Genomic DNA, 22420 nt, shown 5'->3' with positions numbered 1-22420 from the left:
ACCGCAACCTTTCCTAACTTGCATTATTTCGCACCCAGACACTGCTCCTGATTCCGGGTCCGGGTCTCAAAAAATAACTCTTATAAATTGAAATGCGTTTTAAATGTATGAATTATTTTTTTTGCATATTTGTGTAGTCCTAATTTCATATAACAATACTATTATCATAATTTATTGACTTATTGATTTTCATTTTTTATTCCTAAATTTAAATTTCTTTCACGTACCTGAACCACTGCCTTAGAGGATTAATGTCTTCAATTCAAGGACACAAAACATTTTCTCTTTAATTCCATCAATTTTTCTGGTATATAAACCCTAATCTCTGTCACCATGTTGTGGAAATAAGCAAGACTCATCATTTCAAATAGGCTATCATGAACAAGAGATGGCAGCAAACATCCCTGACACATTCGCACCACCCCCACAGTCATAAATAAGATATGATGATGCATTCATCCTGATTTACTGCCTTCAGACGGGAGCAGGTAAACTGAGTGTGGTAAGTAATATTTTTCGCACTTGATGCCATACAATGAACTGCCTGTGAAATGCAGCATGCTAATATTACAATGTCAAACTAAACATGTAACCTAACAACAGAACATTAACTTATTTATCATCTAAAGGTAGAGATGTAAATTCCTTTACACATTTTAAAACATAAGTTACGACTCACCTGCAGCAAAGCGGGCCTCTTTCTCACCATCACTGAGGTCGCTGTAAGCATCGTTCTCCAGCTTGCGCTCCTGTTGGAGGTGCAGGCTGGAGGTGCGTCCTGCTACCCTGCCCCCTGCGCCCACTGTCTGCATCCCCCAGTTCTGCCACTCAATCATGTGAGCCACTCGTCCCTGTGCCATCAATGTCGGCTTCGTCACCTTGTCCTTCATAGACCGACTCACTCCTGCAGAAGATGGACAGTCAGAGAGGTGGATGAAAAGGACATTAAATCAGAGACGGAAGTTTGTAAGAGAGGAAATTAGGGGAAGTAGCTTGCAATGTGAGATCAGGTGGATGGAACCTAAGTAAATGAAAGGAAACAGGTATAACCTGCTAATGTGTAGGAGTCTGTCTGAGATCAGGAAATGTTTGCGAATAATAACATTATATGTAGATGATGATGGAAAAATACATCCAGTAATACAATTCTGATTGGAGAATGGAATGAGGTTTGGCTCGCTGGAAAGATATTTCTCTACACAAATGAATATCTACACAGAAAACCAGACCGCCTCCAACATTTAAGTGCTTTTCTCTTATTTACTAAGCCGTATTCAGTGCATCAACTGCAAGTCTCTGTAACTGGCTGAACGCCGGCTGTAATGATCTGTTTGATAACCGCAGTAAACTCTGTTTGGAGCCCTTATAAGATACTGAGCTAAAAAAATCAATGCTACTCAAGTAAGGTCTATATATTTCATGCCATTGCATTACTGCAAATACCCAAAGCTAATCTCGCAAGCTTAGACATCAGATATGATGAAATGATGAACATGAATTACATGAACATGAAAAGTTCATAAAGAGGCTCTTTACATGTCAGAGAAATCTACACGCTGACTTGACTTCACTGCACTCCACCGCACATTACATTAATAGAAAAACACAGATACAGGAGTCTCTGAAACAACAATATAACAAGACGTCACACTGACTGATCTCCACACTTCACTCCACAAGCACTTTACGTACAAAAACCTACACCTCCCCTCAACCACCACTTATGATAAAATGGTACTGCCCGTTGGGAAGGGTCTCGCTTTTTAGGGATCTCTTTTTATCGGGATCCTTCACCAATGGTGTGAGCCATTGGAGCGTAAATGGAAACGGGTGGTGAAAAGGGAAACCCACAAGGCTCCATGTTGGCTCCATCTCAATCTGGAGCCAACATGTCAATTTACCATTTCACAGGACAGACACACACCTGACACACCTGTCAGAGATGACTTAGCCAGAGCGCCAATTCCATAGGCTTCGGAGTTCCGCTTCTTTAGTCGAGGAAGGATTGAGGTTGTGTCCTCCATGGACAGCTGAAATGAAGGAAAATAATGGGGAAGAAAAAAGGAAAGAAGATAAAGACAGAAGGTTTTGATGGAGCAGAAGGTGCCCCAGAGCAGAGGTGAAATGCAATGGTGATAATAGAAGTTAGACAGAACGTCAGACCAGTGGAGCAGAGGTTGTGAAGCACTACACTTCCCAGCAGACCGCCAGGTAATATCTGTTCAATTGCATGATGGGAAGTGTAGTTTTTTTGTCATCAACATCTGTACCAGTATCTTACTACTATGGCAAACCAACGAATCATTGCAACAGAGACAGATCCAAAGAAGGAATGGGATGTGAGATAGGAGACATCTACTGTGAATCAAGGAAAATAACGAAAGTAAAGTAAAATGAAGGAATGATATTCACAACACTTACATTGATTCCATCCCATGAAAAGTCTGTTCGGCCATGCTGAGAGAGAAAGAGGAAGGAGGGATGGGCAAGAGAGACGGCCACAGAAAAAGGGGGAGAGAGGGATTGTGACAGAATAAGGCATTTTAAAAAACTTGTGACGTAGAAGGAGAAATAGAGAAATAAAAAAACAGAGAGAAAATCTAATTCTGAAAAGCAGAATTATTGGCCAGACTAAGTGGGAGGTGAAATAGAGGATGATTCATTTTGTTTGTTTGGTTGTTTGTTTGTTGTTATATATTGCAGGGGTGAAAGCAAAGCAAAGCTTTAACAAAGAAGCTTTAACTGGGTAAGCTTAATAAGATATTCTGCTCCCTAGATAAAAGCCCCTTCCCTCATGAAAATGAGGGTCCCTTCTGTATTGAAACATACATAGGGGACACCTACTTCTTCCCATTCTTATAATATTTAAAAAAAATTATATAGTTCCAACTGTGAACCTGATCAACCATCAAAAAAATGACAATAAAGTAAATAAAATAAAATTGGGATCAAAAATGAATGAGAAATGAATGGGGAACAGGAAAAAAGATTGTCTATTGATTTGAATAGTCTATAGTCCTAAAAAAGTCAACTTTTTACTCTGCCATAGAAAATTATAATGGGAATAAGAAAATATTATATTAAACTGATATTATATTAAATGGAAAAAGCATCAAAATATGTTGTAAAAATATTACATTAAAACGTACACTTCCTTACAATCTTATATTCAAGATGTATATAATTGATTTCACTGAGAAAATTAGATTGTAGGTCTTCAGTCAATTTTTACTAAGAGTGAGTGTGTCCTCTAAACATAGCAAAAACATAAATAAAGCTTTGCAGAGAAGTGTTTGAAAATTGGAGGAAAAAATATGTTTTTAAGAGTCAAAGAACTATTTATTTCATGAAATGTTGTGAACGTAATCACAGAAAAATTACATATTTAAGACTTTAAGGGCATGCAAAAATTATTTAAAATAAATAAATATTTCAATACATTTTTGCGAGTGAAAAGAACTGATTACATCCTTCACAATGCTTTATGAAAGCATAGGAGTTTACTGCTGAGCTGATCTAATTTCTGGCTAAACACTCCTCTACTATGATATGTGTCTAGTTTAAAGTATTGAGTTTGATAGTTGAAGTTTGTTTTGTCACAGTTGGAAGAGGATGAAGTATAAGCAATAGAAACTGTGTTTTGCCGCAGCAGGAGCCACTAATGAAAAGCCTTTAAGGTTTTGGCAGACAGTCACAGAAACCCTCTAGGAAGCTATTTCTATTTCTATAATCTACTGTATGTGAAAACTATGCCTTCACACCCATGGCACACACAGTCTAATGGATAAATATGTAAAAGCTGTGAGGAAAGCTTGTGCTATTTCTACTTATAAAAAGAGATTGTGTGTGGTTGTTATACAATCTGATATAACAACAACGCTGAGTCATAAATCAAACAAATGCAGTCTGCAGACATGATCTATGCAAAGAGAGAATGTATTAATGTGACTATCCATGGTAAACACTGGGGTTCAAGGAAAGCCGTCAGAGAGACGTGTTTACTTGCCATTACAGAGATGTTTTAGTGAAAAGGCAAGTGGTTGTTTTGTCTGAAGCGTATTTAGGGTTGGTTGTGGGGTTTGGGTTGCCGGGGGTGATTAGCTCTCAGTGTTGTAATGGCAATTGTAGCTTGAATCGGATGCTGACTACTATTGTCAAAACAACATCAAAACAACATTATAGGTTTTTTTGAAGAGCCACAATCTTTGAAAATAGGGACACATTTCTTGGTGTTTATGTGCTCGCTCATTCTAGATTAGCAACTGTATGTATAATGGCAGAAAAGAGAAGGAGAAATCGAAGCCGATTGTGTGATGTATCAATGGTAATGCTAATTCCATTTTGAGCTACAGAGCTAGCAAAATCACCATCTTAAGCACAGACCCGGAATCAGTCACCAATGTCACTGTATGAGACGACAGCAAAAGTCTGTTTTCTGGGTCTATTCTTTGGAGGGATTTGCACTGCACAATCTTAAAACAAAACAAAATGCTAATGACTATAACAGCAAAATTACGAGCCATTTCTGAGAAGCACCAAACTGCGTGCTGTTCGCTAGGTTAATGTGCTAACTGCGTCTTTCTGGGGGAGACCTAGAGCGTTTGCCTGAACGGAAATAATTTCTTGTTTCTTGTTGAATAATTTTCTAACTTCTTGCCCTGTGTCTTGCTGCTCATTTTTTACAAGAATTTGGGATGGAGTGTCAGAGAGCTTAGTTTGCAGCTCTGTTGAGAGATTTGGCTAGTTTACCGTGGATGTTGGTGTCATAGGGGGTTTCTTACCTGTTCCCCATCCTTTTGCACGGGAACTCCATCTGCTGCTGGAAATTGAGGAAAAAGAGAAAATTCTAACAGCATGCTTTGAGACTTAACACAATGACAGATGAATAGAAAATAACGTTTCAGCAGTGTACAAGATTAAACAGCTATAATAGTGATTGTACACAAAAACGTTGCGTTATGTTTGTAACCCAAAAGTTGGGAGGATGCTAAAGGAAGACCTGTTAATACCTGTGGTTTATTTACATTTTGGAGTATGCCAAGCGTGGTGGTGCTGCGGTTTGGTAGCTTTTGCTGAGGAAGTTTATAATTGTATAAACTAGACTAAACTCTGTTCTGTTAATTTATTTATTTGGTTCTTGTAAATTGATACTAATGTTACTAATTGCTAGTAACTTTATGATAAAGGAAGTACATTAATAAAACAACTGCAACCAAAACTTATTGTATTGTACATAATGAATTATATATGTGCATTAGTATTTCGCGGTCAGTCCTAGCAAAACGTATGCGGGGACTATATGTAGTGACATAAATCGGCGGCGGTTCGCAAATCAGACTAGAGACGACTCGTTTGCGTCGATTCAGAGTCGACTACCTTTTTCCCATGCCAATAACTTTGTTATTCATTCACCTTCAGCTCTACAATGTGGCAGACTGCTTACTTTTAAACACGGCAACATTACAGACTGCATGAAACATAATTTTCATGATAAGAGGTTCGCCATAAAAGCGGTACAAACACAAAATAATGTCTACAAAAAAAATGTTTTTACCTAATTCCAGAGCTAAATCTGGATGTTCTGCATCCAATGATCTACATCCATTATTCATTACTTGAGCCTACTGAATGCCCTTTCTCCTGGACAATTCACCTTCTTGACTACAATAAGACATTTATGGTGAAAGGGACACTAAATGTTTATTATTATATATCATAGATTATGGTGAATTATGTCCAGTCATTATATGACTAGCTTATGCTTGTGATCTAAGTTAATGGTAATGCTTTCCCCAATGATACAGATACAGAGCTCTCTTCATATAAAACGACGCTGCTACATTACAAAAACACAACTTCATTTCTAAAGTGAAATACAGAATCCCTTTGCAATGAGAGTTAAGGGTTAGACAGGTTAACAACACTAAAGACTGTGTTTCCAAAGTGTGATTGAATCAGATACCAACAACTTTCACCTGCCCACATGCATGCTGTTCTTTCATTATAAGCACAGCGTGACCTACTGATAAAAACTGCAACAATAGAGAAAAAGAGCGAGAGAGAGAGAGAGAGAGAGAGAGAGAGGAGTACACAGGGAGGTGACAAGAGGGAGTGCTAAGAATTCGAGCGCAGTGACAAACTCATTTTTCTATCGCCCAACCAGTGTAGCAGAACATTGTTATTGACTCCATTAGTCCTCATACACTGGCCCACTTCATAAGCACCCTAATAACGTAATTAAATAATTATGCAGTCCATCACCTGAAGAATGGACGTGATAAAACAGATACATGGAAAAAAACAGGTCACTTGTATCTAGGTCTATCCCTAAGTGATTAACGAATGCTATCCTTTAATTTTTTTATTTCCCCTTTCTTTTCTACAAAGTCTGGTCCTGCGTTTCTGAAAATGTAATTACAAAAGGCCCTGTGCTAATGAAGCTTAAATACAGCTGTGCTCTCTGGGTGATACATTCTTACATTATTAAATGAGTTGTATTCTTTCGGAGTCAACCACAACACGTGTTCGGGTCTTTGACCTTACACTGCTAATGAAGTGCAATTAAATCCCAATGCTAATCAAAGATGGACTTTAATTGATTTTAGTCCATGTCATGTATTAAGGGTTAAGGCATGTATCACTAAGACTCATGCACTGAGAGAATATTTATTCAACTGATGGATGTATTTTATAAATATCAGTGCAGTTATATATCAAAATTTGTAGTTTATTTCTGCGCTTGAGTGACGGCTGCTCTGTCTCTGGAGTGATGGCTAATGTTTTGACACACTGACCTACTGATACACTAACATCAGCCATTTTGTTCTCCTGCTTTAGAGATCACTCACTGCCTATGTCAAGATCAGAAGAAAGACAAACAAGAGACAGTAACCAACTCAGTATTTGACCCAATTAAAGATGCTGTTTAAAGGGGTCGTATGGAGCGAATACGTGTTTTTCTGTGTTTTTGGGGTGTTTTAAGTTGCCCACGCATGTATTGTCTAAAAGCGAATGCTCACCCTGACCTGCGTGAAATGCCTTGTGTAACAACACCCACACACATCTATGTCAGTTCATGGTATGATTTGACTAGGACTGTCCAAATGTGTACGTAAATACGATGGGCGTTCCTATCAGTAAAATTGCTTTGGATTCTGATGTTCCATAAATGGTAAGAGGCGCTACACTTCGGTCACGCGCTTGCAGTATTCGACCAATCACTATGCACTGGTTAACTGGCCAATCATAGCACACCTCGCTTTTCAGAACGATGAGCTTTGTAAAAAATCTGTGCGTTTCAGAGAGACGGGAAAAAGAGGAGATACAAACATGCACGGTGTAAAAAATACACCTTAAATCATGTATACACATTGCATTACATCTAAAACAAACGATAATATGCGTTTTAGCCCTGTCATATGACCCCATTAAAGAAGTTTAAATGAAAATGTAATGTACTGTATACCGTGGAATTAAAATATACAACTCAATTACAATGGGAAACATGCATCATATCAATAGCGTTTAAATGCTCCTTGAAAATAAAAACTGAAGATTCTCTTCATCATTTGTCTGTAATCTGTTCCACTCTCTAATTTGATCATGATGTCCAATTTCTGTTTTCGAATACAATGCCTACAAAAGATTCAGAAATGATGCTGCAGCAGCCTATAGTCTCCATGCTTTAAGCATCTGCTCAGAACCTTAAACAACTTCACAGAAATACATCCCAGGATACAACAGCCAATTTCATTAAAGCCGTGAATGTCGCACTCATCAGTTTATGGTGTAGCCCATCCAGCTGGCAGATGCCCTTATTGACCTTGAACAAAGTCATATAGCTGCAGTCAACCACAATGCAGTATCTCTTTTTTGTATTGTTTTAATACCTGGATGTCTCATGGAAAATAACTCCAATTGTACAGACGATCTTGAAAACCATTCGCAATTAACTAAAACCAGAAAGCATTCAAATTCATCTGACTGTGTACTGGGCTAAAGTAGCTTTTTTCCATCATCATTCATCTCTTGCTCTGTACACATGGATTCTCTTTGGCTTTTGACATTTGACCTTTAGACCTGTCGAATAACTCGCCTCCTCCACATGAAACATATTTTCTTGATGTAAAACCTAAGGTGCTCAAGGCAACGTGTGCCCTAGATAACAATACAAACACACACATAACACCTTGGGGATCCATTTAACCAGGATTAACACTTTATACACACATCTCTCTCTCTCTCCACCTTATGGATCTAAAGCTAACAGGATAAAAACGAAACAAAAGTGACTGGACACCCCATAGTGTCGCCTGGCATCCAATCTGTTTTATGTATTGGTGAACATTGCTTACAGGGATTTAAATTTCTCATCTATGTCACTTACTTGTGGTTTCAAATTGCCCTCAGGGTCACATTCATGTGTTGGTTATGTGTTCACAATGAGATTTGTAAATCTTTCTAAGCTTCAGTGTTAGATTTTTTAATCAGGTAGAACATCGCTGTTGGAACATTCAGATTTCCTGGCATAAAACGTTTTTCAGTAAAGCTGCTTTATGAATGTCAGAGCAGGCACGGGATAACAATGGTCAAATCCAAACAGTCAAATACTGCAGAGAGAAACATCTCAATGCTATTTTATTTATATGTATACTAATGACTAACATCAACAGTTGACATCATCCAACTATTTCCAGTGGTAAAGACTTTTGAACGAACTCTTTGATCAATGATGGACTAAGGCTGTCTGTCACCAACAATATCAACACTGAATAAGAGTTTTATGCTTTAAATGTGTGGTGCTTTCTTGTACAAAAGTTGCATCAATCATTGCCACCATGGTGCTATTTTTTTACAAAGGCATTATATTTTAAGTAATCTATATATCTATCATAAGTGTAATTTATAGCCTACATTTATTACAAGTGTTCTGAGCACATACGGTTACAGGCCCAAATCAAAAAACTGATATACAGCCACAGAATAAAATTATAAACCACCTTCAGTTTCCAGAATTCCACATAAAAATATTTATAATATTGGTATTTTTTCGCAAACAGGACAAACTGTTAAACATATAAATAAATATGTTTGCACATCTTGAATACTGCAAAGAAAACAACCTCACATTCATGTTTAAACAACACAATACTATATTGTTTTGACATGCATTTTAGAATGAAAATGAAAACTTTTATGAATCTTTGCATTCTCTAAATCATTCCAATTGCTTTTGGGGGACTTTGTCGTTCCCGAGGTTTGTTTCTATTGAAATTCAACAGACACTGAACTCAAATGGACACAATTCATGCAGAAATGCTGAATAAAGCAAAACTGGAGTGGTCTATTATTTTTTCCAGGGCTGTATCTTGAAACTGTTGATGTGAATCTATATGTGATCTTTTTTAAGCAATTTACTACAGACCATTATCACAGTGCAGACATAGTATCATGCTATCAATTAGATGATATCACACATGATGTGACTGCTATATTACAGATATTTGTGGTTTCCAATGTGGGGATTTACTTAGAATTTTGAGTGCCTTTCTTATACCATTTATCCTATGAAGTCAAATTACAGACAATACAGACATTCAAAATAAAGATGGGAATGTCTCCAAAGGAAAGATCTGAAGCAGGTGTACATTTAAAGGAGTAGTTCCCTATTATATAAAAAATTCTATAAATTAAAATAAACCTAGTGGACGTGCATCCTGGAGGACCTCGAGGCAGAGCAAGCCATATATTTATATTAAAAAGTATATCATTTTTTCGTTTTCTTTGGAAAATGCCCAATTGTTTCGCCCTTATTTATCGGCTGGTGTTGTCAAGAGCCTTTAGAATTAAAGCTGCTTTATGAATGTCAGAGCAGGCACAGAATACCAATTGTGAAATTCATACAGTCAAATACTGCAGAGAGAAACATCTCAATGCTATTTTATTTATATGTATACAAATGACTAACATCAACAGTTGACATCACCCAACTATTTACTGAAATAAACCCAAGACTATTGAACAAACTGTTTGATCTATGATGGACTAAAGCTGTCTGTCACCAACATCAACGCTGAATAAGAGTTTTACTGTGGGTGAGTAAATTATGACATTTCAATTTTATAGTAAACTACTCTTAATGAATAAAATGAAGAGAAAATGGATGATCATTTATCAATAATTATCAATACAACCGAAATTAAACTGAAATCTGCTCTTTATATTCCCAATAAGCTTTCTCCACTGGTATTTCCTGTACATTAATAAAACCCTTAGAATTTGCTAATATTATTCCTAAAATATTCTCCTGAATACTTCATCAATTTCCCAGCCATTGACATGCCAAAACGTTATTTTCCTTTATTATTTCCCTTTGCTTTCAGTGCACTTTAATCCTTGCCTAAACTAACTTGGGATTACTTGTTTAAAGACAATGAATTGTCTACGATATTCTTTAGCTGTTGCAGTATAACAGGCGAGCAGCACATGATCAAGCGCGATGAACGGGCTCGTTTCCCCCAGCGCTTCTCTCCTCTGTGATATCTCCCATGCGGCCAAGCCACGGCGCAGCTCTGCAAGTAACGACGCAAAGCTGAGAAGAGGATGAGAGAGAAAAAAAGAAGAGAGAGAGAGAGAGAGAGAGAAGCGCGGCCGTGCGGAACGAAGGACCCGCATCAGCCACATCGCGGTTTCAGCAGCAGCAGCAGTTATGATGACAACCGCCGCAAAACTAGGACGCGCGATAAGACGCTGTCCGTCTCTTCCTATCTAAGCATATCCGTTAACGCAACACTGACTTGGAGATCCACAGAGTGGGATCCGTTTGAACGAAACAGTGGGATGATATGCGTGCCTAAAGAGAGAGATGAGTGACGGGTCTGCGGTCGAGCACGACACGCAACAAGCATCCTCTCTCAGCACGCGGGGTGTGACCCTGGCTAATTAATGGCCATCCGTCTGTCTGCAGTATCTCTGCAGAACACTCCCTCCATTAATCTATCTCTTACACAACATATTGCGATCATTCACGCGATGTATGGGATCTGGTGAATGCAGAAGAGCACTGCAGTGTTGAGTGATGTGCGTGTGTGTGCGTTCATGGTTTTTCTTTCTGAAACTTTTGATTTCATTCTTGAGATCGCATCATTTCTCACAGAGGATCAGGGTTTTAGCCCAATCTCTTTTGCAAGGGCATTGTTCTTCAGCGCTGCCAACAATAGAGCAGATGGGTTAGTGTGTGTGTGTGTGCACCTTTGAGATAGAGGTCTTTGTAATCAAGTATCATTAAGTGAGTGTCTCTTAGTAACATATTATTATAGATGCAATACAATTATACAAAACAGAAGTGAGTGATGTCTTAAAGTTTTCACAACCACTTACGTCCTGTAGCTCAGTATAAGAGCATTGCGTTAACAACGCAAGGTTGTGGGTTCGATCCCAGGGGATTGGAAATACCTATGTAAAATGTATAGGATAAAGCAATGTAAGTCGCTTTGGATAAAAGCGTCTGCTAAATGTAAATGTTATTTCTAGTTTGCTGAATGTACAATAGTGGGCCGAGCTTTAGTTCAAACATGTGTAAAATAAAATATTTATGAAATATTTGCAAAAGAAATCTTAGAATCAAAAAATTTAACAAAAACATATTATCAAGTGTCATGATACAGTTCAAGCATCAAGTGTCATGATACAGTTCCTTACTTGATTTTATGTGACAGTGAGGGCATTAACATGCACAAAATAAGCGGTTATCAAAAACCAGAAACAAACCTGGTTTGATCTTTTTACGCAGGCAGTGAAATCATCACAATCTACAGTCTGTCTATAATTTAAAATGGCAGTGGGAAATCTGTCAAAATTTAATTCTCTTTCCACGTCTGCAGTATCAGTGCAGTTGCAATGAAAGTTTTTTATTTGAGAAGTTTCAACATATACGACATAAGCCAAGAGCAGACTTACGCAGTGTCTACTTTTACAAGCATTTGTGACATTTACATGCACACATGGACAAAACTTTGAGCCAGTTAAGGTGTTGACTTGCAATGCAAAATCTAAATTCAGCTTAAGTCCTTTATGGCCTTTCCCTGATTTAAGAAAAGCATTTACATGCCCTTACATTTATCAGCTTACCAAGCATAATTGGAGTAAGACTGTGCATGTAGATGCAAAACAAAACAGCAAAAGTGTCCAATACTGGTTATAAAAGGCACCTGTCCAGGGTTTAGCATGTGCACAGATGCACAAGTACTTATAAATAAATAAGTGACACAACATGTTGCAGTGATTGACAATCAAGTGCTTGTTTAAAATGCCTGCTATTGTTTATCATTGAATAGCTCTAAAGACTTGCTTTGTGAACAGCCAAAATTACAAAATGGGAGCCTCAAAGTGTTCAGACCTTGACCCACAGTCACATTTCTGTTTGCAATTTACAGAATTTAGTATCATCACAGAGGCAAGTGTTCCTGATAAAGAGCGATATCTTATTTAAGCAATGTTAATATAAGGGTTGAGCCTGTGGTCTTGTCTAGTTTTTTGTAGTGAGTATACTCTGATCCCCCCAGCCTTACCCGTGACAGGTCAACAACCCATACATAACCCCCACCAAACTCACCTTTGCATAGAGTATGCATATATTATCAAGAACATTCTTAAAGATTTATTGCAAGCAAGATTTCAAAAGCCAATGACAGCTGGGGGGACTTGCTGGTTTTGTTAATCCGTGTCTAACTCAGACTTACATTTAGCCTTATTTTGTATATATATAAAATCCCTAAAGCACAGGTTTTATCAGCTGTCAATTTTCAGTGCACATTTGTGATCCATTTGAAAATTTAGTCTTAGTCAAGAGTAGGCGTACAGCGTAGCATGAGCCTCGTCGGGCTCATTTTCGGTAACACCTGCTACCGCGTCCCCCGAACCGCCAGCTTCAGGGGTAGGCTTACGAAAACTTGAGAAACATTGTATTTTATATGCTTGCCTCTCATCATCTCATTTTTTTCATATCTCCGGGTTGCACCAATTGACAAAAAGTCAGTGTGTCATACTTTTCTGACTCAAAACGATGTTGCTACGTATCCTCACGCTTTTTTAAGTGAGTATACAGAAATTCTAGATCTTTTCCAGTGGGAACGGCGTATACCTGCGTATCACGTAGACTACACCACTGGGTTAGCTGAGGTAATTCACTGATGTGTCTGCATTCCTTTTATTTTTGTATATCCCTTTTCACTCTGAAACATAATATATCAGAGTACAAGAGTAAAATGGGCGGTGAACATTTCAGCGTTAAATTGCTGCATCAGGCCATGACAAGGAATGCTTTGAGTTCTCTCACAATACTCACACAGCAGTTTGAAAGGTGAAAGTCTCTTTTAGCAAGTACACAGGTTAAAATCACCAAGAGAAAGCATTTAAAGCTAAAGAGCGGAAGGAACCCAGCAGTCACAAAAACTCAACACAAAAATTGTCATTACTGGCTCAGTAAGCTCCCATGACTCTATACACACACCGAACACATAAATAGAAACCCAGTCAGGAGTTATAACACAGTAAATTGGACTCCCTGAGAAATAATAACACTCATGCAAACAGTTTCGTTCCTAGGAATGGACAAATTTCTGCGTGTCAAGTAAAATGACATTAATATATGAGCAGGGGCACTATGCCCCAGCCTCATTCACTTACTATAGTGGGCATGATTATAAAAAGCATATTCCCCATCTGAGATGTGTCTATGTATGTGTGTTATTTGCTTTAATATTTGCTGAGTCAGGCAGCGGGAGACGTGGCACCGTAGGGATCATTATAAAAGTCTCACTGCGGACTCATGCAACAGCCAACAGCATGCGCAACTGAGTATACAGAAACTGCTAAGCGTATGAGCCAGATCCACAGAATGACTAACCTCCAGCCCCATTCATCCAGACATTAAAGTCTCTCGAGTTTTGTAAACCTTTGTAGTCTAGTCCTGTGTACACTGTTTTATTAAACTATACAAAATGCTGGGTTACTTTCAACCCACTACCGGGCAAAAAGGGAACAAACCCAGCTGTTGGGATATAAATTAACCCAGGCTGGGTTCTGTCAACCTAACACGCTGGGTTGTGTTTTAACCATTGTTGGGTCAAAAATAAAGATTAATTAATTTAATATTTTTTCTTTTTCTGGGTTAATTTGACCCAGCAGGTGGGTTTTGTGCCAACCCATTTTTTTGTATGTGGCTTATACAGTGGCTGTGGCACTCCATCCCAAATAGAAATGTATGAATTAGATTGTATTATATAATAAAATATTAAAGGGATACTTCACCCAAAATCTATATAGTACAATATAATATACTCACTTTCGAGTTGTTCCAAATCTGTATAAATTTCTATGTTCTGATGAACACAAAGAAATATATTTGGAAGAATGCTTATAACCAAACAGGTCTTGCCCCCAATTGACTCCGACAGTAGAGCACAAAAGAAGACACTTTGAAGAATTTATAGGAGAGCAAACTGCAACTACCATTGTATTTTTTCCTTCTCTGGTAGTCAAGGGGTGGCAGGATCTGTCTGATTATAAAGCATTCTTCCAAATTGTCCACATCTTTCTATGTGTTCATCAAAACAAATACATTCATTCAGTTTTGGAACAACTCGAAGGTGAGTAAATGAGGTATCCCTTTAAATTATAGAGAATTTCAAAAAAGGATTTCAAATTTTACTTATTTGGTCTTTTTTAAATGTGTTTTGCCCAATGGATGTGTAGAGCTTTGTGTTTAAAGCAAACAGAGACCAAGGATGAATTCTCAAGCTTTTGAATCAAGATGAAGTGAGACGTAGGTTTGGCATGCAATGTGATAGCATTGTGTCTGTGTATCTGTCTGGCTCTACCTAAAATGGCCTCATAAAGTTGTTTTTCAACTTGATTTATTTGTTTTGTAAAGCACATTTCCTGTCTGATGCCAGACTGATATATGGATGAGAACTGAATGTGTGATTCCAGATACTATAAGAGAAAGTAAAAGCAAGCACAAAAAGGAACTAACTCTAAAAATGCAACAAAAAAAAACACTGAATACGTTTTTAAAAGCAATGAAAACATTAAACTCTGTTTGCAAGCATAATAACATGTTTGACATGCTGCTATTTATTTAAATGACAGAATCAATAATATGTGCAATGAAAAGTAAAGATTGTTGCTATCGGGACTTTGATGTGACATTCAAAAATCCATTTCTATTCATGGATGTTTGTAAGCACAAACATGTTTATACTGCATCTGGTACTGTAATGTTACTATGGCATGTTTGCAATATTGCAGTAATAAGCTGTATTTGCTTGTTTGTTTAAATCTGTTACTACTTTGAGCTCGGCCTCATAAGAGCGTGTCGAGTCTTTGCGACGTCAACTAGCTTCACATCACAAGGCTTCACTTTACAAATCGATATTGGACTAGAGAGCAGAGCAGAGCGAGGTGCACTCACACGTGGGCACACACACACACACATGTATGTTTTATTATCTCCGTGGGGACAGTCCATACAAGTAATGATTTGTATACTGTACAAACTGTATATTTTATCCCTTACCCAACCTAACCCCTTAACCTAAAGATCATAGAAACGTTTAGCCTTTTTAGATTTTCAAAAAATATTTGTTCTGTACAATTCATAAGCTTTTGTGCCCGTGGAGACCTCAATTTTGGTCCCAACAGTGACACAGGTCCCCATGAGTTGTTGTGCATTCAGGTTTAGGTCCTCACTAACATATAAAAACCAAGTCCACACACACACAGATACCATGTCTGTAATGCTTTACCTTACAACACACAGTATGTGCAGAATATACATCATCCCTTACTTTGTTAAATCTTATTCTTGTCATATCTGGACTGGAGTCTAAATAAATGTGCTTAAAGGCTCTATCTTGTGCTAAAGGACATAGCTAACAAATATTATATCAATAACTCAAATATTGCATATAGTCATGTTTTCAGATTTTGATGCATTTTATTTGAAAGTGTAGCATTAAATTGCATATTTATAAATGTCTTAAAACACAAAATTTATGTGTGATTGGATAGTGACGAACCAGCAAGTGACACTGAATCTTGACTTCAAAGTGGAGCAATAACCATCAGAAATCGTATGGCTTTAGTTAATACACCAGTAATAACATAAACTATAAGATTTTTTTTTCCTAGTAAAATGAAGCCCTTATTTGCTTTCAGTCATTTTATTAAATGTAGTGTGTTTCCCTATAGATTATATTTTTTATCTTTTATTTATAAAGCTCTGAAGCAGTGAGGGTTGGAAGGTAAAAGCATTGCTCTCCAATACTGATTCTGGTTCTCAGTAAAACCTAGAAATGCTACTTGCAACTAAGCATATATTTATTTTACGATGAGTAGGCGAGCGTGGTTATGAAAACCACCATAGTTGACATATCCAATGACTTAAAAGGAAGGCTCACCGTTTATGTTCGTGGGAATTATGTGCCAGAGCATTTTATCTCATACAGACACGTATTGGAATGAGGGTCACAGTGTGTCATAAGTAGTTCAACAAAATTGATAGCAGCTCTCCATTATATTCCTTGAAACGGAACGTCTTCCAATCCCGCACAGCGTGTTGACCTCCATTTTAGTGCAGCGCTATGTTATAAACACTATTTATCATACCAACCTCCCTATTCCTCCTCTATACATTACTATATATATATATATATTTTCTGTTCCCTCCTTTTTATGTGGATGTGAGGCTGGTGACCCAGCAAGATAAGCTTGCCACAGTTTCTTGGTCTGATGTTTATGTGCTGTATATGGTGATGTTGAACGGTGTGTGAATGTTGATAGTCGGTTATTTATGCACCACTTCTGGTTGTACAATGGCTGACAAATCATAAATATGTAGAAAAAACAATTCAAAGATTAAACTTTGGAAAACTTTTGGACAAACTTAACATACCAATATGAATACATTACAGGAACAGAAGCATATTAAATGGATGTCATAAGCATTACGGTTGGATCATATTTCATAGAAAACAAAACAGGATGGTTGCTGTTGACATACACTTTGTCTGCTACCACAACCTTTCAAGTCAAGACAACAAATCAATGATTTAAAAAATGGTTATCTGCAGGTTGTAATACTTAGTGGAAAATGAATACACATTAATGTCTAGCCAACATTTGTCTACAGTATTTTTGAAGTAATTTATTAACAAATCAAATAACGTCAGACTCGAAAATGAATGGGGCACTGACCCAGCTGGACACAATTAAACTCATTTAATGTCCAGACTCAACAGTGTCAGATTCAGGATAGTCCCAGTCTGAATCCCCCCTCTCCCTCTGACAGAGACAAACGCACACATTCTCTCATTTCCTGGCATGTGTACCCCTCCCTCCACCTCTTCTCACCGCAATGAAATTCGGCATGTTCCCCCTCCATCACTTCCTATCCGCGCGTGCGGATTTGTATGGACAACACGATACCAAGAGAGCATCTCCAACAATAGAATGCTAATTGTCCTCTCGCACTCCTCCTATCTCCACCAATCTGCGTAAACAACCTCTGCCACTGTATTTCATCAGTCCATCATCTCTGCCTCCCACACACAGGAGGCATCATGCAGTAGCATAAATCAAGCGATGTGGGTTGGAATCTACACACGGAACGCTCGCAAGCACACGTGCACATGCGGGCAAACGTACAGTGTGACCGTTCTCATGTTAGACTCAACATTTCCCACGTTTCGCGCTGCCAGTCGAATTCACACATCTCAATTGTGTGACGAAAATCGCTTGCCCAGTGCGTCCTCACACACCAGCAACCCCCCTGTGATTACCCCCACTCAACACACACACACGCTCATGTGCACGCTTTCCAGAAAACGAAAGAAATTAAAGGGGTCTTACTTAGGGTTCGGGAGCCGATACATCCCATGGTTTATTCATAAAGGCCCTGGATACAAGCGATGAAGCGCAAGCCTTTCTCCACACATTCTCTCTCCTCCTCTCCTCCTTTCTCTTCTCTAGCTGCTGATCCTATGGTCTCATGCTGCTCGCTCGCTCACTCCCCTCTCGCTCTCTCTCCCTCTGTGTGTGCGCGCGCGCAGTCATAGGCTATTTTACCTCAGAGCCAGTGCGTGTCTAAATGACACCATGCACTTATTTTGAAAGTGACGTCATTACGATCATAAACTGTTAGTATCATAATCATGTTTTAATTTTCGGATCTATTATTTGCGTGTTTGAACACAGAGAAATATTGAATTTTAATTAATTTGTTAAATTAATGAAGATAAAATTTGTCATGTGAGTGTGCGCAGGTCTCCGGTGTTATTTCTGCATCTGTGCACGTGCACTGCTGTGTGGCGACGGAGCAGACACGCTGGGATTCGCTCGCCCCGTCCTACCAGAAGACGCAAAGACTTACCACAATGCGGTACAAATATCTTCCTCCCCTCTTTCTCTCTCTCTCTCTCTCTCTCTCTCTCTCTCTCTCTCTCTGGACCCCTGCACACTTGTGACACAAAAACACGGCCATTATCACAACACCAGAAAATCATGCGCTCACTCCACAGGGTATTCCTGTAGGGCTCTCAAAACTTCAAAGCTCTCTCTTTCGTCATTCTGGTCCATCCTTCAGCAAAAACACACCCAGGAGGAGTGGCTTTGTTATCTGGAGATCCCGGCCTCCCACTCTCTCCCAATCTCTCTCTCTGCTTTTTCTTTCCATTCTGTCTCTCTCTATTCATCCTCTTGTGTATTTGTTTATTTTTCATTAGGTGATGTGGACATGCATGGGGGTGGTGTCTATATGCATTTTCATAAACGCACTGATGCAGACTGGTTATAAAAGCGTGAGGGTCACTCGTTTTTCTTTGAGGTCACCCAATAGAGAGAGAAAGAGAAAGAAGAAGAGGTGAGGTGGGGGTGGGAGAAACAAAGGATGAGGAAATTTGGCCAGAGAAAGAGAGAGATGCAAAAGGGGTTGATTAATTCAGTATGTACACAAAAAGAAGGCTAGACCTAGCTTTCCAGGTGTGATACAATCCTGAGGAGTCATTGTGTTTGCATGTGTGTTTTCTCTAATTTGATCCAGCAGTGGTTTGTAAATTTGTTTCGAGAGCCCCATTGTTTATTCTAATGTATTTGTCATGATCAAATGAATTTTTTGATCCGTTGTGAAAAATCATTGAAAGACTGTAAAGGTAGGATCTATTCTTTTCTCTTTAATTGTGTGTGTGTGCATGCATAACAGATGTGTTATGCACAGCATCACTTGATCTGCATTGAATGACACTGATAAATAGAGATGTGTTCAATCTACACAGATTTATAACCATACAGATGAACACACTGACCTACAGCCTCAGTCATTCAGACCAGTGTATGTGTGTGGGGGGGGGGGCAAGCCAACATTTATTTGGAACGAGCTTAATAAAGGTACTAAATATTGACTTTTGAATTTGTTGAAAAGGTTTGATAATGGGATAGGTTTAGGGATGGGGCTATGGTAAAATATTTGCACATATGCTTAGAATATTTAAAGGGACTCTTTAACAAATATCACACACACACACGGTCACACAACGGATGCCAGGATCAGACTCATTTTCTCTGGGGGCCCAGCCCACCCAATCATGATTTCATCTCACCATTACAAGGATGGGTATCCAAACAATTTTTTCATAGGATCGTCAGGTTGAAGGAGGGAAGACAGAAGAATTGGTAGAGGTAGGTGGCTGCTTATAAACCATTGACAGGACCGGATGATCAGGCTCCTCCCATCTTAATGGAAAAGCAAACGTTATTGCACATTTGTTACGTAATGCAGTTTTTTCAAAGAAATGTACAAACTTGTCCTCTCTGTATCACTATCAAAATTAAACATTCATTCTTATGTAAAAAGATAACTACCGTGTTTAACCTATTTTTGCCTTGTAAAAATGTCAGGCCTTAAAGTGATAGTTCTCACAAAAAAAAAATCTGTCATCCTTTACTTACCCTCTTGTCATTTCAAACCTTTACGACTTTCTTTCAAAGAACACAAAAGAAGATATTGTGGAGAAAGTTGGTAACTGAACAGCGCCGGCACCTATTCACTTCTATTGTATGGACAAAAAAATCAATCAATGCAAGTCAATAGGTGCCGGTTAACAACATTCTTCAAAATATCCACTTTTTTATTCTGCTGAAGAACACATGCAGGTTTTAAATGACATAAGGGTGAGTATATGATGACAGAATTTTTATTTTGGGGTGAACTATCACTTTAACGCAACAATTTTGTGCTGGTACATCTTACTTTTTCAATTTGCACAACTGAAAATGATTACTTGTGGTAACAAACTGTTCCTAAAATTTAGAAAACTTTCACTTTACCCAGATTACATTTTTTGATGTGATTAGTCAGTAAGATGTTGAATTGAGATCAGATTTTTTTGCAGTGTTAATATACTGTATTACCTGCGTTTTGCAATATTGTGCGTGTAATTTCTAATCAAATCATGACAAACTATATATCATTTCAAAGGTTTAAGACTCTAGAATACAGATTTCTTTAGTGTTTTTCAAATAATTTAAGTTGGAATAGTTTTTTGTTTTCCTTTTTATAAGGAGTGGAATTTTTTTATGACATTTTTACATGCCATAGACATGCCTGCAGGAGTCCGGAGTTATTTTTGTGATTACTCTGGATGTCTGTTGTGATCAAATTTCAGATCAAGTGATAAAACCAATAGAAGCATATGGGCCCCTAGTGGATTTTGGTGGTAGAGCTGCTAATTTTTTTTATAATTTTTGTAAATATAAAGTTTATAATGACCAAACTGATATGACACTTGGGGACCCTTGGGACTTTGATTTATGAATTTTTGGAGCCGATCTGTAATTCTTTTATGTATTTCTAAAAACGAAAAAATAAACCTTTTACATTTTTTATTACAATAAACATACCAAAATACTTTTTTTACTCCTCATTTTCTTCTTTCAAAGAAGACCAACCGTAGGTCTGTATTCTAAAGAATTCATGAGTAACAGCCATTTTAGATCCAACAGTGCATTTTCATAAGCTCAAAAAGGGCTCCGACAGTTAAGTGGCACAGGCGCAGTGATGTAATAACCCCTTGCAGGCCCAAGTTGGAGTTCTATTCCCTTCCTTAAAAAAAACATGTTTTTCCTGTCTGTGGCAGCGACCCCTGATATGTAATGCACCCTCCTCTTTAAATCTCCCAGGCAGACCTGTCCAGATCTCAACATTCACAGCACGCTTGATTATTCCCAGACTCACATGACAAGCAGATGTATAACAAAGTGAATATCTCTTAATTAGGGCAGGTTATGGAATACACATGGGGTGGTCATTACCTCAATGTGGAGTGAATAATTCCTGTGAACTATATTGTGCCTGGATCTTTGCACAAATGTGGTTGGGTAATGAGACTGGGATTATTATGACCACCTGACATCTCCCTTACAGACACTTGTGCACGCAGGTATACACAAAGACACATCCACCATCCTCAGTAAGCAACAATGCAAGGCTCTGAACCCTATAACCCCAATTCTGTTGTTCATTCCGGCACACATGTATGCACCGAGAAACACCAAAGGAAAGAAGCAGCCGGATCGATTCGAGTTTGTTATGTTGTTGTCTTATTGAGGGCTCTCTCCAACAGTGCTCATTCAATTCTAATTATGGTTTGAAATACACTCCAGGGCAGTGATTTATGCCTAGTGGTGGGCTCTCGGATCCACACGCAAGCACACAGCTGTGTGGATTACATACCCTCATGAAGCACGAGCTGTACGTTTGACCTGACAGCTGTGATTAGCAATGTGTACATCATTTATCTGAGTCATGCACATGTAAAGATCCATGCAAACAGACAGGCAATTAGTGTCAATATGCACACACATGGATAGCTAAAATTAACGTGTAAGCTATGTGTTAAAAATAATTTGTATAGCTCCAAGACTCTTAATTTGATACATGAATTGCTCTTGTCATTTGGACAAAATATTATAGGTCTCTCTCTCTCTCTTGTCATGTTTTCAAACCTTTAAAATGTGTCTTTATGTCACATTGGAATTCCTAAGGAGCTCCCATCACCCCTCTATAATTTAGATGTTTCCTCAGTCTTAACGTTAACCTACATTTTGCTTCCTTCTAGCCTTGACTCCAGTTTATCATCATGGTCTCCTATATATCCATTTCAAATACTCCACGCAGGAGATATTTTAACTGCCTATGTAGTTAAAATAAAATTCACACCAACCAACCCATCACAACTTTTTTTTACTTAGTTGCCCTAGATGTAAACGCTTAACATTAAGCAGAAACTATGTGCTGGCATCTAGTGGATGACAGTGGAATCACAATCTTGACTGAAAAGCAATATTCACCAGAGCATGATATTTT

At 38.2% G+C, this 22420-nt stretch overlaps 1 protein-coding gene across 8 annotated transcripts in view; it reads right to left on the bottom strand.

Moving 5' to 3' along the window:
- Positions 1–19759, bottom strand: part of fam131bb (family with sequence similarity 131 member Bb) — a 30929-nt gene extending 11170 nt beyond the window's left edge. For 3 of the 8 annotated variants that reach the window (XM_056762984.1, XM_056762976.1, XM_056762979.1), the window contains exons 1-5: positions 17911–18062; positions 4782–4819; positions 2422–2457; positions 1925–2030; positions 680–904 (exon numbers count right to left, since the gene is read on the bottom strand). In XM_056762984.1, the coding sequence (XP_056618962.1) occupies positions 680–904; positions 1925–2030; positions 2422–2457; positions 4782–4819; positions 17911–17938 (433 nt within the window). In that variant the 5' untranslated portion in view covers positions 17939–18062. Of the gene's footprint in view, positions 1–679; positions 905–1924; positions 2031–2421; positions 2458–4781; positions 4820–17910; positions 18063–19655 lie in introns of those variants that run through there. The other 5 variants (XM_056762981.1, XM_056762977.1, XM_056762978.1 and 2 more) reach the window with 5 other exon arrangements.
- Positions 19760–22420: the final 2661 nt, after the last annotated feature.

This window comes from Triplophysa dalaica, chromosome 12 (genome assembly GCF_015846415.1).
Source record: "Triplophysa dalaica isolate WHDGS20190420 chromosome 12, ASM1584641v1, whole genome shotgun sequence".
Classification (NCBI taxonomy): Eukaryota; Metazoa; Chordata; class Actinopteri; order Cypriniformes; family Nemacheilidae; genus Triplophysa; species Triplophysa dalaica.
This window is presented reverse-complemented; position numbering and strand designations above follow the sequence as displayed.